We start from the raw sequence: 13,475 nt of genomic DNA, 5'->3' as shown, positions 1-13,475 counted from the left end.
TTTGATAAGTTTCTCTATGACATGTCAAAAGTATTCTGAAAGTGCAGGTACTCTTTAAGGACTATGGATGCCTTCACTGAATGTTTTCTCTAATCTGTAGAGATGAGCGAGCGTACTCGGTAAGGACTGATACTCGAGCGAGTATCGTCCTTACCGAGTACCTGCCTGCTCGCCCGCAAGGATTCGGGTGTCGGCAGGTTGAGCGCTGCGTTGCGGGAGTGAGCAGGAGGGGGGGGGAGAGGGATCTCTCCCCCGTTCCCCCCCGCTCTCCCCGCCACCTGCTGGCACCCGAATCTTTGCAGGCAAGCAGGCAGGTACTCGGTAAGGACGATACTCGCTTGAGTATCTGTCCTTACCGAGTACGCTCGCTCATCTCTACTAATCTGTCATTTTTTTTCATAAAAAATATTTTTGCAATTGGATTTATTAGCTTCTCCCCAAATTTTTTTCATTCAATTCATCCCCCCCTACCAATCCTTCATCGTTCTGGAATGCACATAAGGCTTACACAAGGAGCCTACTCATAAAACAAACAATATAAAAGACAACAGAATGCAACCAATCTAGACCTTTTGGATAAAGTCTCTACTCTAGCTGCAGCCCATAAAGCCGACCCTTCACTATCGAACTTGCTCCCCTTTAAAAAAGGCAAGAACAGAATTGCAGGCACATATTGCACTAGACCAATGAAACCATCTTAAACTGCTAAAAATGCTGCACTATAATTCCCATAACAAAGCAAGCAAATATATGCATGCCTCTTCGGATCTATTTCATTATGCCTGAGGAAGATCCCTGAGAGGTTCGAAAGCTCGCTATAACATCATATATTTTTGTTAGCCATTAAAAGGTATCATATCTACAAGAATAATTGGTTTCTCTTGCTGGTAACAATCACATAAAGCAAGCAAACTAATGGCTAACAGAGTCAAAGCAGCAAAAGCACAGTCTAGAATCCCTTTCCTACAATCTCAAGCAACAAACAATAAGTTTTATAGCCCACAAAAAAATTGCTGACGAATTCAGCAAATATTGTATCTTACTCTATAACTCACCTCTTGACAAAGATACCTCTCAACCCACTAATAAAATGATTAACAACTTCCTCTGAACAATATCCCTTCCGTGCCTCTCCCAGAAGCAAATCCAAGAACTAAATCTCCCTACTTCAACCCAAAAAAATAGCTACAGCTATTAGGTTGCAAAAATCAAGCAAATCCCCTGTGTTGCATGATTTTTTTAATGAATATCTCAAGACATTCAAGTCAATCTTGCTCCCTTACATATGCAATTTGTTTTTTCAATCACATAATGCTTACAGGGGTAGCACCACCGGAAAACGTAACAGCAACTATAGTAAATCGCCCCAAGGATTGTAAATCTTTTTATACCCCAAGCAATTTCCGATCGATTTCACTCCTTAATTTGGACATCAAATTATATACCAAAATAATTGCTCACTGACTTTTCCCCATCTTGCCTCAACTCATTAAAAAGCCAAGTAGGCTTCATTAGGGATGACAAGCTCCGGATGGTAAAAGACAATCTTGCGACAGCGGTGGGGGCCAGTCGAACGCCTTCTCTGCTCTTCACGATGGAAGGCGTTCGATAGGATACATTGGGAAATTATACGACAGGCATTGGAGAGGTTCAGCCGTACTGTGCTGATCCTTCCTGCCATGACCGCTCTCTATGCTTCCCCATCTTCATCTGCTCTGACGAATGGCATACTCTCTAAGTTGTTTTTATATTACCAATAACACACGTCAAGGGTGCCCACTGTCCCCGCCTATTTTCCCGATGATGATGGAACTATTAGCAGAGGCCATAAGAACCAATCCTCTTATTAAAGGTATTCCCTTTGGGGCAAACTCGCACAAGATTACAGATTAGTCTGTAATTAAGGTATGTTGATGTCTATATATGTGAGAAGTGATTTAATGATATTATGCTTGACAAAGGCGTCAGATGACGCAGAAACGCGTTGCATTTTTGTTAGTAGAGGTACTATAAACCTGTTATTTTATATTTATTGTTATTTTATGTCTATGGGATTAAACTTAGCTTTCTAATCATATCATTGTGGAAGCTTATTCCCTGTATGCCCTTGAGGTCCTGTGACGGAGCGCAGCTAGATAAAGATCTTTTTTCCTTTTTTATATTGCACTAGCTTACCCATCGCGCGTTGCTGCGAAGACAGACATACATACATACATTCGTTTTTATATATCTAGATAACAACCAATCACAGTGCAGCTTTCAAGTTACCTCAGCGATATAATATATAACAACCAATCACAGTGCAGCTTTAATGTTACCTCAGCAGTATCATATATAGCAACCAATCACAGCACAGCTTTCATGTTACCTCAGCAGTATAAAAAATAGCCCCAATCACAGCACAGCTTTCATTTTACCTCAGGATTCTCAATATCCAGCAATTGTCTTGCGAAACGTTCGGCGGGTGCATCATTTTGTAGTTGAACACGCATTCCCGTTGCTCGTAATGCCTTTTGCTTTCGTGCTTGAGATGGAAATCAAACGATTTTTGTCCGGGGGGCATAACTGTCGACGATGCTCGCACGCGCGCCACCTATCGTAGGATAGATGTACTATGCCAGTAATCTTCCCAGGAGTGTACTCAACAACTTCCCAAAGTTTCATGGTGATTGGATGAATGGTGTAGTAATGCATAAAGAACAGACAGACAGACAGACAGTCATTCATTTATAAATATATATATGAGTTCAGGAAGTGAGAGAATTAGATTCCATACGTAAAATTTGGACGCTAATTCTTTTGCATTTAGAATTGAATAATCGAGTTGGGACCCATTAGCTTTTCCTATTTATGACATAATCAATGCCCGTGCCAAATTACATCGGGAAGTGAGAGAATTAGATTCCGTACGTAAAATTTGGACGCTAATTCTTTTGCGCATAGAATTGAATAATCGAGTTGGGACCCATTAACGTTTCCTATTCATGACATAATCAATGCTCATGCCAAATTTCAAGTTTCTATGACATTGGGAAGTGAGAGAATTAGATTCCGTACGTAAAATTTGGACGCTAATTCTTTGGCGCTTAGAATTGAATAATTGGGTTGGGACTCATTACCTTTTCCTATTTATGATATAATCAATGCTCATGCTAAATTACATTGGGAAGTGAGAAAATTAGATTCCGTACGTAAAATTTGGACGCTAATTAATTGGCGCTTAGAATTGAATAATCGAGTTGGGACCCATTAGCTTTTTCTATTTATGACATAATCCGTGCTCGTGCCAAATTTCAAGTTTCTATGACATTGGGAAGTGAGAAAATTAGATTCCGTGCGTAAAATTTGGACGCTAATTCTTTTGCACTTAGAATTGAATAATCAAGTTGGGACCTATTAGCTTTTCCTATTTATGACATAATCAATGCTTGTGCCAAATTTCAAGTTTCTATGACATTGGGAGGTGAGAAAATTAGATTCTGTACGTAAAATTTGGACGCTAATTCTTTGGCGCTTAGAATTGAATAATTGAGTTGGGACCTATTAACTTTTCCTATTTATGACATAATCAATGCTCATGCCAAATTTCAAATTTCTATGACATTGGGAAGTAAGAGAATTAGTGGCAGTGATGGAAATCAAACGATCTACGTGGGGGGGGGGCGTAACTGTCGACGACGCTCGCACGCGCACCATTTATCATAGGATAGTTTTACTATGCCTATAATCTTCCCAGGAGTGTACTCAACAACTTCCCTAAGTTTCATGGCGATCGGATGAATGGTGTAGTAGCGCATAAAGGACAAACAGACAGACAGACACGCACGCAGACAGACACGCATACATTCAATTTTATATATATAGATTATCCCCATTTTTCTGCTGGAGAACTGGGGTTTTCTTTATAGCTGCTGCTCTCCAAAATTATAGTGTGTAGCTATCTAACACACACACGTTTTTTTGGATTATACGGAGGATCTTCACTTAAAAGAAACCCATTGAAGGCCGACTTGGACTCCAGGTGTGGGTGGGACATAACTTATGTTGTTCCACCTAGCACCGGGTAAGTGGATTGGATTCATTATTTATTACCCTACACGTGTGCAAGGCGCTCTCCCTGATTTGTCCCCCTTTGGTGGAGGGGATGCGAGGGGTTGGGCTCTCTTCTAGACATATTTTGGACATGCCCTATGCTGTATCATTACTGAGATCAGGTCTCCCAGTTTATAGCTACCCTGCAACCTGTTATTACAAAAAATGAAACTGAACTGGCCCTTTTTCTTATAGGCATAGAAAATTTACCTCGTAGCCATAGTCATTGTGTGTCATATGTTCCACACTTCCTGAATCCTAATAGCCAGGAAATGGAAATCTAAATGTACGCCTTTTATGTTGGAGATGCAGGAGGCTGTTTCATTAAACTTTATCCACGAGAAAATAATTGAAAACCAAAAGAAAAACAAGGGTTGATTCAGTGAAAACTGGGCGGCATGGTCCCATATGCTTTGGAACTCCTTGGGTTTGTGGTGTGCCTTCCTCTTCTCAGTCTTATGCTGGGATGGCCTTCAGCTTGACCACATTTAACCTCTTAGTGATGGCCCTATGCAGCGCCCGAGGAGTGGGCCCACAGCCGAGGAGATAGCAGGATAGTTTAAGACCTTGCCACGGGGCTCTACCATCTCCTCCCCTGGGGCTAGCCCGGGACCCACCCAAGTTACTGCTGGGGAAGATCACAGAGGGAAAAGTAACTGGGGGTTACCTGTAGTCCATTTGTTACACGTGACGCCACCGTTCTGTCCTCTGTGGTGAAACTTGACAATGGAATAAACTAGTCCACTCACAGGGGAAACTTTCTGAACAAAACGGGAATTGTCGGTAATGTCTGTTTACTGTAACTTGGCAATGTTCAAAGTACATCAACAGTGGTGGCACAGATACAACAAGATAAAGTGGTGCGACAGGGAGGATTACTTGGGATATTCAGAAAAATCCACAGTCCAAGTTATCTGTGTGATTCCCTTCCGGACGACTCTCTCTCTCATTCTTTACCGCTCCACATTCGCATTTCTTATGCTCTCTTTTTGCCATGCAGCGGTCCTTCTCTTTCTCAGTGTTTAGTGGTAGCACTGGCATATCCTGGGTAAACTGGACCCAGGCCAAGCAGAAGGGATTCGCTCGGCTTCCTCCATTCTCTCCTCACATGGACCTATCAGTGTCAGTGTGGCTCACTCGACAGAAATTCTCTCACTTGCTAACGTGCCAGCAGTACTCCTCTATTCTCACTCTCTCCCTCTTTTTCTCTCTTCAGCATTCTTGCAAGCACATACATATATATAAAACATATGACTTACACAGCGATACATTTTCCAGACACTAACCCATTCAATCCTGCAGAGGTGCAATACGCATAATAACTCATACGCATACTACACTAACAATACAATGGCATGAGACAGACATATAACATTATGGAGGGGCCCCACTAACTTTGGCCCACTACACCTATAGTGTTTTTATGTCAGGACATGCATGAAGGGTGATCGCGGAGCACCACTCCCCCCCCCTTCATACATCCTGTGTGGTGGCTGTTTCTTACAGCCGGCACCCAACGGCAACAGCTGCGATGAGCCGTGCATTTAAATCCCCCGAACGATGTTTGGGGTCCCGTACGGCCAACCATGATGAGATCGCAGGGAGTTTCGCAGGTGCCATGGTAGCTGGGGGTAGCTGGGGGCCTTCTGAAAGCCCCCTAGGGCTGTCATAGCAGGATGCCTATCAAGCCATCCCCATGTGTTTTTAAAATGACACAATTGCCAAAAAAATGAAAATCATAATTTTTCCTTCTGCTTTGCTTGGATTTATTCAAAAACTGTGGTGTGAAAATATGCAATACACCCCTAGATGAATTCGTGAAGGCATCTAGTTTTCAAAATGGATGTAGTTGTTAAAATGCATTTATGGGGGTATCTATCATTCTGACACCTATGAGCCTTTGCAATCTTGGCTTGGTGTAGGAAAACAAAGTGTTCCTCAAAATGCTGAAAAGTAATGTTAAATTTGTACATCTCCTAAATGGCGCCGCCCCCCCGCATTTGCTCGGACGAGTATGCAGTTACTCAAGAAGAGCGATGCTCTCTCTCGAGTCTGCCTTTACCGAGCGTGCTCACTCATCTCTAATAATTAATCCAACTTATTTTTTGCTGCTTACCTGTGCTCTTTCCAAACTCTTTCTCTGCTCATGAAAAGATGCTGGACTCTTCAATGCTAAAATAAAAAGATAGACAGTTTCAAATTGTAGCATTGTGTGGAAATAGCAACTAGTAATAGAAAAATCTACACATTCTACTGTTCCATTTGAGAGAACTATCATAGTTTAAAAAAAACATTTTTTGGCATATTTTGAGAAATTCTAAGGGCTATTCCTATGACATGATAAAATCTGTGTTCATTTAAGGCACCTGTCCCTATTTTAAAGAAGTTGAACCAAAGCACAAGCGTGTTCTGGAAGAACTTAAAGAGGCTCTGTCACCATCTTTTTGCATCCTTCTCTGACAGCACCATAAAGTAGTGACAGACACACTAATTACAGTGATATGTCTGCTGTATATACCTGTGTATGTAATGGTTGTAGCTCAGGAAATAAGCTTTCTGAGCTACTATATCCTGGGGTAATTCAGACTTGGTTGCCATAACAGCAACATGGTTTAAGGATTGCAATGATGGTGAAATAGCCATACCCGTATACACACTGTACAGAAAACACAGAGTAGAAAGGGCTGTGCATGGTTCGTGTAGCGCACAGACAAAATGAGATAAAGTTCGGCTCATGATAGTAAAGAAATATTGGTAGCTCAATAGGAAGATTACCAAATAAATATAGTAGTTTTGGTAACAAAAGCATTATAGAAGCTGGCTTCTGGCCTTGGGGTTTTTTGCCTTCCTCTGGATCAACACAGTAGGATAGACAGGCTGGACTAGATGGACAATGTCTTCATTCGGCCTTACATACTATGTTACTATGTATGTATTCTTCCAAGCCACTATATCTCAAATTCAGTTAGTTTTTAAGAACTGTCCTACAATGCTTTTAGCATAAGGCAGTTAAATGATGCCCTCATTTTGGCAATCAAAGGGATATTTGTTTTGTAAATAATGTAATAAGTCACTGGAGACATTTATAGGTAAAATTTGGTATTTTTGTGCATTTACTTTGTAGTAAGAAATCTGTCCAAACTCTTTGATAACTTCTAACGCAGTAATAGTGTCAAGATGATGTCATCTGCATATAGTGATATAAAGTGAGTGCAGTTGCCAATCAGGATACCGTTAATTACAGCATTGTTTCTAAGGGCTGTATCTAAGGGTTCCAATGATAGTATAAAGATTAGTGGAGACAGTGGGCATTTTGGGATATTTGTAGACAGCTAGAAACTCTTCTCTCAGTCTTATTTTTTGATTCTAAACATTCCCATATCCTTTAACTGTTCCTCATAGGACATGGTAACTCTTATCTGAACTTGCTCCAGTTTGTTGATATTTTTTTTTAATTAGGGTATCCAGAACTTGTCATAGTATTCCAGATGAGGTCTGACTTAGGGCCCATTTAGACACAATGATTATCGCTCAAAAGCCGTCTTTTGAGCGATAATTGTTTTGTCTAACTGCACTGACATTGTGCAGTTTTCATTAAGCAGTTGCTGATTGTTGTCTTTCAGCATGCTGAAGGACAAAGATCAGCCTTATCAGGAATTCACAGCGGGATACAGCTGATATTATTGTTTTAGCTGTATCCCGCTCTCTGAACACAGGCGGGGTATAAAGAAGAGAGTGGCTCAGCTGTGTTCTTCATACCCCGCTCAGAGCGCTTGGATGTATAACAGCCAGGCGCTCCGAGCAGAGAACAGCTGGATGCAGAAGACAAGCGGCCTCGCTCGTCTTATGCAGCCCCCGCTCACAGTGCTCGGTTGTATAACAGCCAGACGCTCCGAGCAGAAAACAGCTGGATGCAGAAGACAAGCAGCTCTGCTTGTCTTCTGCATTTCCCCCCATTTGGAGCGCTCAGCTGTATAACAGCTGGGCACTCCGAGGAGAGAACAGCTGGATGCAGAAGACAAGCAGCTCCACGGTAAAACACGGGCATTGAAAGACTGTATTTTCAATTTTTTCTTCACACTCACAGATACATATTGTAAATTCTGCAAATGGAAGAAAAATGGCAGCTTCTCTATTTTACAGCGGAATCCGCACAGACAGCTTTCATTGATGTCAAAGGAGGTATCTGACCTGCAGCCCATTAACATTGCATATGGGTTGCAGGTACCCGCGTCATCGCTAAGTGACAGCGTGGAAAATACAAGCAAGAAAAACCTGTACTGCCCATGACTGCCTTCGTATCTCTGCGGTAATACGCAATAATGGTTAGTTCCGTACACAGGGTCACCGACCAGCCTCACAGCTGGAATCCTCTGTGGGACTCCCGCATGCAGAATACAACCCCGCCATGTGTGCCTGGTCTTATGTATGTACTAGACCACTTTGAGCGAGTTACCTATTGTACCTGAAAGCTCCCACAGACACCTGATGCATCTTCACAGTCTGTCCCAGCAGCAGAGGTTCATGATGTTCTCCCATTGCTTTCAATGAAACTGGTGCTGCTGCTGCTGACCCCATTGGAAACAATGAGCTATATCGCAAAATAAAATGTGCATGCTGTGATTTGTTTTTCACGCAGCATCGCAGAACTGAAAACATCGCAAATGAGAATGAAACCATTGAAATTCATTGGTTTCATAATCATGCGTTTTCATTTACTCTCGCAACGTTAGAAAATCACCCAAATTTCTCACCAGTGTGAAAGTGCCCTAAAGAAGATTGACAAGTAGAAGCATTTTAAAAAGCTCTTTGAGGAAGAGGGCTTTTTTGAATGGAGATGAGTGAGTCCCTATGCTATTCTGCACTCATGTACTGTGCTTCTGCCAGAGGAGAGTGCCCTCACTGATGAGCTTCACTCGCTGCGACCACACTGCTCTCTGTGTATACAGTAAAGGCTCATTCACACGGGCACATGCGTAAAACAATGCATGGGATCATGCAGCCACATACTGCAGATGACAGCATATCTCACACCCGCAGCATATCTCATGCGCAGTGTGACTAGTCTTTTTTTTTTCTCTCTGTCTCATAGCAATATTGCCTATATACAGTGTTACATACCCTACCCATAGAGAACAAAAGGGCTGTATGTGCTCAATACACAGTGAAATAAAGCATGCTTCAATCTTTTTCACATGCGCATCTACAAGTAATGTATACACGCTAATGTTAATGGATCAATTGACTTCATTTACCACGTACTATGTGGACGTGCATCGTGTGCATAATACGCTGTGAACTCACGGCCGTGTGAACGAACCCTTAGTGGAGCTTGAATGAGGAAGGGAGAGGAGAATAAATACTATTTAGACAGCTGACTATTTGCTGTAGAGTCCTCATCTGCAGTGACTGTGATTATGCCACACTGTAGTCAGTGACCCTGCATCTGCACAGCATGAAGAAGAGAAGTTTTGTTATCAGTGCTATAAGTTACTAGAGGCGCTTCTGCATGTAAAGCTGGTGCAAGGGAGCGCAGCACTCTAGCTCTCTTCTTACGAGATATACAAAACCCGCACACCACCTATGAACATATGAACACCACCTATGAACATATGAAATAGTTGTCTGGGGTTGTCTGAGAGGGAGGATATGAGAGCAGTTAGTGCTGTTTTGCAGATGTGAGCACAGAACTGAAGTTGAGGACTAGTCTTTGCATGATCTGAAGTCTTCGTTGAGGTTGGTTTTCTTTCAACACCTTTCTGCAAACCTGGAAGCTTGCCTCATTTTTTCAGCTCAGTGTTGCCTATTGATTCATCAGGTTATTTGTGTGTGTAAGGGCCACAGAGTTGAGGACCAAGCTTATTGTGGTATTATAGACGGCAATGGCGGCATCTATATCTTGGAGGGCTGTTAAGGTAGAGAGTGGTAGAAAGGAGTCAGAGAGCGTCAAACTATTGAGACACTTGAGTTTCCCATAGGGCTGCAGTAGATCCAGTACATGGGGAGCAGTTGAAGAGAAAAGTAAAGTGAAGTTTAGTAAAGTAAAATTTCTTGAAAATTGACTGAGGCAGGTTTGTATTCCACTATCGTCCTGAACACTTGCAGTGGTGTCACTCCAGAGCCAAGTGGTGTGAGGAATGGCCCCAGATGCTCTCTCATCATTTTGAAGCACCACACAGCTCATCATCATAGTGTTACAGTTTGGGGTGCCATCACCATCAACAGCCAATTACCTCCAGTAATCATCAGGAACACAATTATGGCACGCCGTTATGTTTATGATGTCTGCTGCCTCATATCAAGCTCATTCCATGGCCACCAGTAGGACTTAAAGGGGTTTTCCTGTCAAAAAGTATCGATGACCTATCCTCGCGACCCATGAAATCAATGGGAGCTGAAGCCAGCTATTACATTTCTGGCGCTTCTGCCTCTGACATCGGGGTTGGATGCAGAAGTGGAACACACTTTGCAGCTCCCAGCGATTTACAAGGGGAGTGAAGCCCACTGAGGCACTATAGCTGCTGCTCCATATGACAACTTCCAGCCCTGCTGCACTGACAGGCAATCAGGGGATCCCAAGTGGTGGGTCCCCAGTTATGAACTATTGATGATCCATCCTGAGAATAGGTCATCAATAGTTTTTGCCCAGAAAATCCCTTTAATAGGCATCACTACATGGCAGGACTAATGCCTTCATAGCATCCCTTTGGCACCACATGATCGCATCGCAGTGGGCTGATGGGTCAGGAAGGAGGCCCCAAGCTAACAGTTTTGAAACTGCTGTCAGCAATAATTGTGGCATCTATGTGGTTAAATAGCTGCAAATGGATGATAGGTGTATCTTGTTAAATATCGTCTACATCAGCAGAGTATGGATGCTGCTTTGAAACCAATGCTCAGCACCTTATAATGGACATGTACATCACAGAGGCTTAAGGAGGTAAAAAAAATCATCTAAATGTTTAACAAATTATGTTAATTTATAATAATTTAAGCCCAAAAATGAGCCCAAAAACTTTCCCCCAAGGCACCCATCCACATGATCAGTGCAAACTTCAAAGACATCCATTTACTATACAATTCCCCAGCAGCCACCATGTACCTCACCTCCTCTCTTTTTCTCTCTTAGTGGCCGCAGGGGTTACATGCTTCCGCCTGGCAATGTACCTGGAAGTCAATGCAGATGCCAACAACGGCTGTCAACTGCATCATGAGGCCCCAGGAGAGGTAAGTAAACTTTTATGTGACACACCAATGAGCATTTTTCTCCTCATATTCAAAGGGGTTTTGTCATTAAAAGAAAACCCTGTGCCCCAGATGGACCTGCCTAAAATAACAAATGAGGGTATAGTCACTTCTCTTGGGTTGTGGCATCAGCAGTGTCTTCCGGGTAGGTGGCTGAGCTGAAACACGTAACACGTGCGGCCAATCAAAGGCCACAGTATCATGTTCCCAAACTCCTGACATCATGATGGACAGGATATGAGGGCTGATGCCAGGGGCACTTCTGATCCGATGCAGCAGCCACATGCTTCCACCCAGCCCATCTACTCGGAAGTCAACGCTAATGACAGCATGGGCTGTTAGCTGCATCATGGGACCCCAGGAGAGGTGAATATACCCTAGTTTGTTATTTCAGGCAGGGCCCAGCTGGAGGATGGGATTTTGTTTTAATGACAAAACCCCTTTAATAAAATTACTCACTAGTGTATTCCGTGACCAATGAGCACCTCCAATGTTGAGTAAAGACAATTCTAGTAATGTGTTCCCTTCCCATGTGCCATTGCCAACACCCCAAAACATGCTGCGCTGCCTGACAGCTTATTCATGGAGCATGATGAACTAGAGGATTGGATAGCAGCGCTGGGTGTGCGCAGGCAGAACGGCTACTGGACTAGGAGGCTGTGACCTCAGCAACCTCTGTTTGCAGTGAGTTCTGGAGTGCTGCTGTGTTAATAACTGATAAATAATAAATGAATCATCTAAGAGCTATTATTTACTGAGAGAGAGGCAGGAATAACAGCACAACGTCCCAGCAGTCAGTGCATTCCTTCTTCATCGGGCACTGATCTGAGATGGCACCTTAGGTGATTGTCTCTAAGTAACCTTTATCCCTGCCCTGGCTGGAAGATACAGGCTCGTAATAATACTTAGGACTGGCGCTTGGCTATGTCCAGGAGGTGATGTTATTCATTCACCTGTACCATTAGTACCAATCTTTAGCACACACGATTGGCTAATCAGCATGTGCTCTGTAATTAGAACATGTACACAATTGTCTGGATCAGGTGCAGATTGGAGTTGACCGTTCAATTGAATCTTGAATACACATTCTAATAACGATGTCCCATGAGAGGTGACCAGGAGCAGGTGCTGTAATTTTCCATACTCACCAACTTTGTGGCTCTCGCCACTGAAGTCCGCATGCTGGATATAAAAAATTGTACTTTTTTGAAAGTCTCTGCACGCACTCTCCCATAAACTTGTATAGATGAGCTCGCACATGAGACTCTAAAAAGAGTCAGATTTTCAGCCACGGCGCAGACTTCAGCAGCGGGTGGCTTTGGAACTAGGAAGCTAACGTGTATATAAAATAGAGCACCCGGCTCCCCGTCACCTGCCCTAACAGCAACATAAGTTAATTTATATGGCTGTAGGTAGGTGACAAGCTCCCTTTAAACATTGAAAATTCATAAAAAGTATCAAATCATTTAGTCTGCTGAGATGCCAATATTAATGTCTGATGTAGCATAGTTAGAACTAAACAAGCAAACCATTTATTTTGCACTAAGAAAAATCCACATTTTCCCCTTTACAGCATGTAATAGCATGAAAACATTGTTAGAAACTAACGCGGGAGAAGTTGAGCTATTTAATAGACTTACGTGGCATTATTCCTTGGCTTACCAGCTCTTTTCGTGTCCTCCTATGTTTAAGCTTCAGTTACAACATTATAGGTTTAAAAAGGACTCTTAGTTCCACTGTCGGATAAAACTTTTCAGTAGAAATGAATTCCCCACCCTCTCAGATAGCAGAAGTAGATCTGGTCACATCAGTGTTGCCGTTTCCGTCATTTTGGGTGCTGGAGGAAGTTGCTTGTGGTATTTTAGTGCAAGATAAACAGACATACATACTGTATTACTGTAACTCTACTATTCTTAAGAATCCAGAGCGCACATTTGTAGAGCCAGTACAAGTATCTTTATAGCCTTATAAAGTACATAAAAAATGCACAAGAACAACAGCTTATGATTCTGTGGGGTTAGTGGGGCTTTAGGTTGCTGAGCCAAGAGTTACACTACTTCTAGATACTCATGACAACACTTCCTGGTCTGTTTTGGCATTGCAAAAAAAAGTGTGTTCATGTAAACATTTCAAAAAGG

General features: G+C 42.6%; 1 protein-coding gene across 2 annotated transcripts in view; it reads right to left on the bottom strand.

Annotated features, from left to right (window-relative positions):
- Positions 1-13,087, bottom strand: part of MRTFA (myocardin related transcription factor A) — a 94,524-nt gene extending 81,437 nt beyond the window's left edge. The window contains exons 1-2 of one of the 2 annotated variants that reach the window (XM_066596184.1): positions 13,000-13,087; positions 6,209-6,264 (exon numbers count right to left, since the gene is read on the bottom strand). Coding sequence is in view for 1 of the 2 variants with exons in the window: in XM_066596183.1 (XP_066452280.1) it covers positions 6,209-6,264; positions 12,978-12,984 (63 nt within the window). In the remaining variant the exon portion in view is untranslated. Of the gene's footprint in view, positions 1-6,208; positions 6,265-12,977 lie in introns of both variants that reach the window. The other variant, XM_066596183.1, reaches the window with a different exon arrangement.
- Positions 13,088-13,475: the final 388 nt, after the last annotated feature.

The sequence above is a fragment of the Eleutherodactylus coqui genome, chromosome 3 (assembly GCF_035609145.1).
Source record: "Eleutherodactylus coqui strain aEleCoq1 chromosome 3, aEleCoq1.hap1, whole genome shotgun sequence".
In the NCBI taxonomy this organism is placed as follows: Eukaryota; Metazoa; Chordata; class Amphibia; order Anura; family Eleutherodactylidae; genus Eleutherodactylus; species Eleutherodactylus coqui.
The sequence above is the reverse complement of the archived record's forward strand: the minus strand, read 5'-3'. Positions and strand labels throughout refer to the sequence as shown.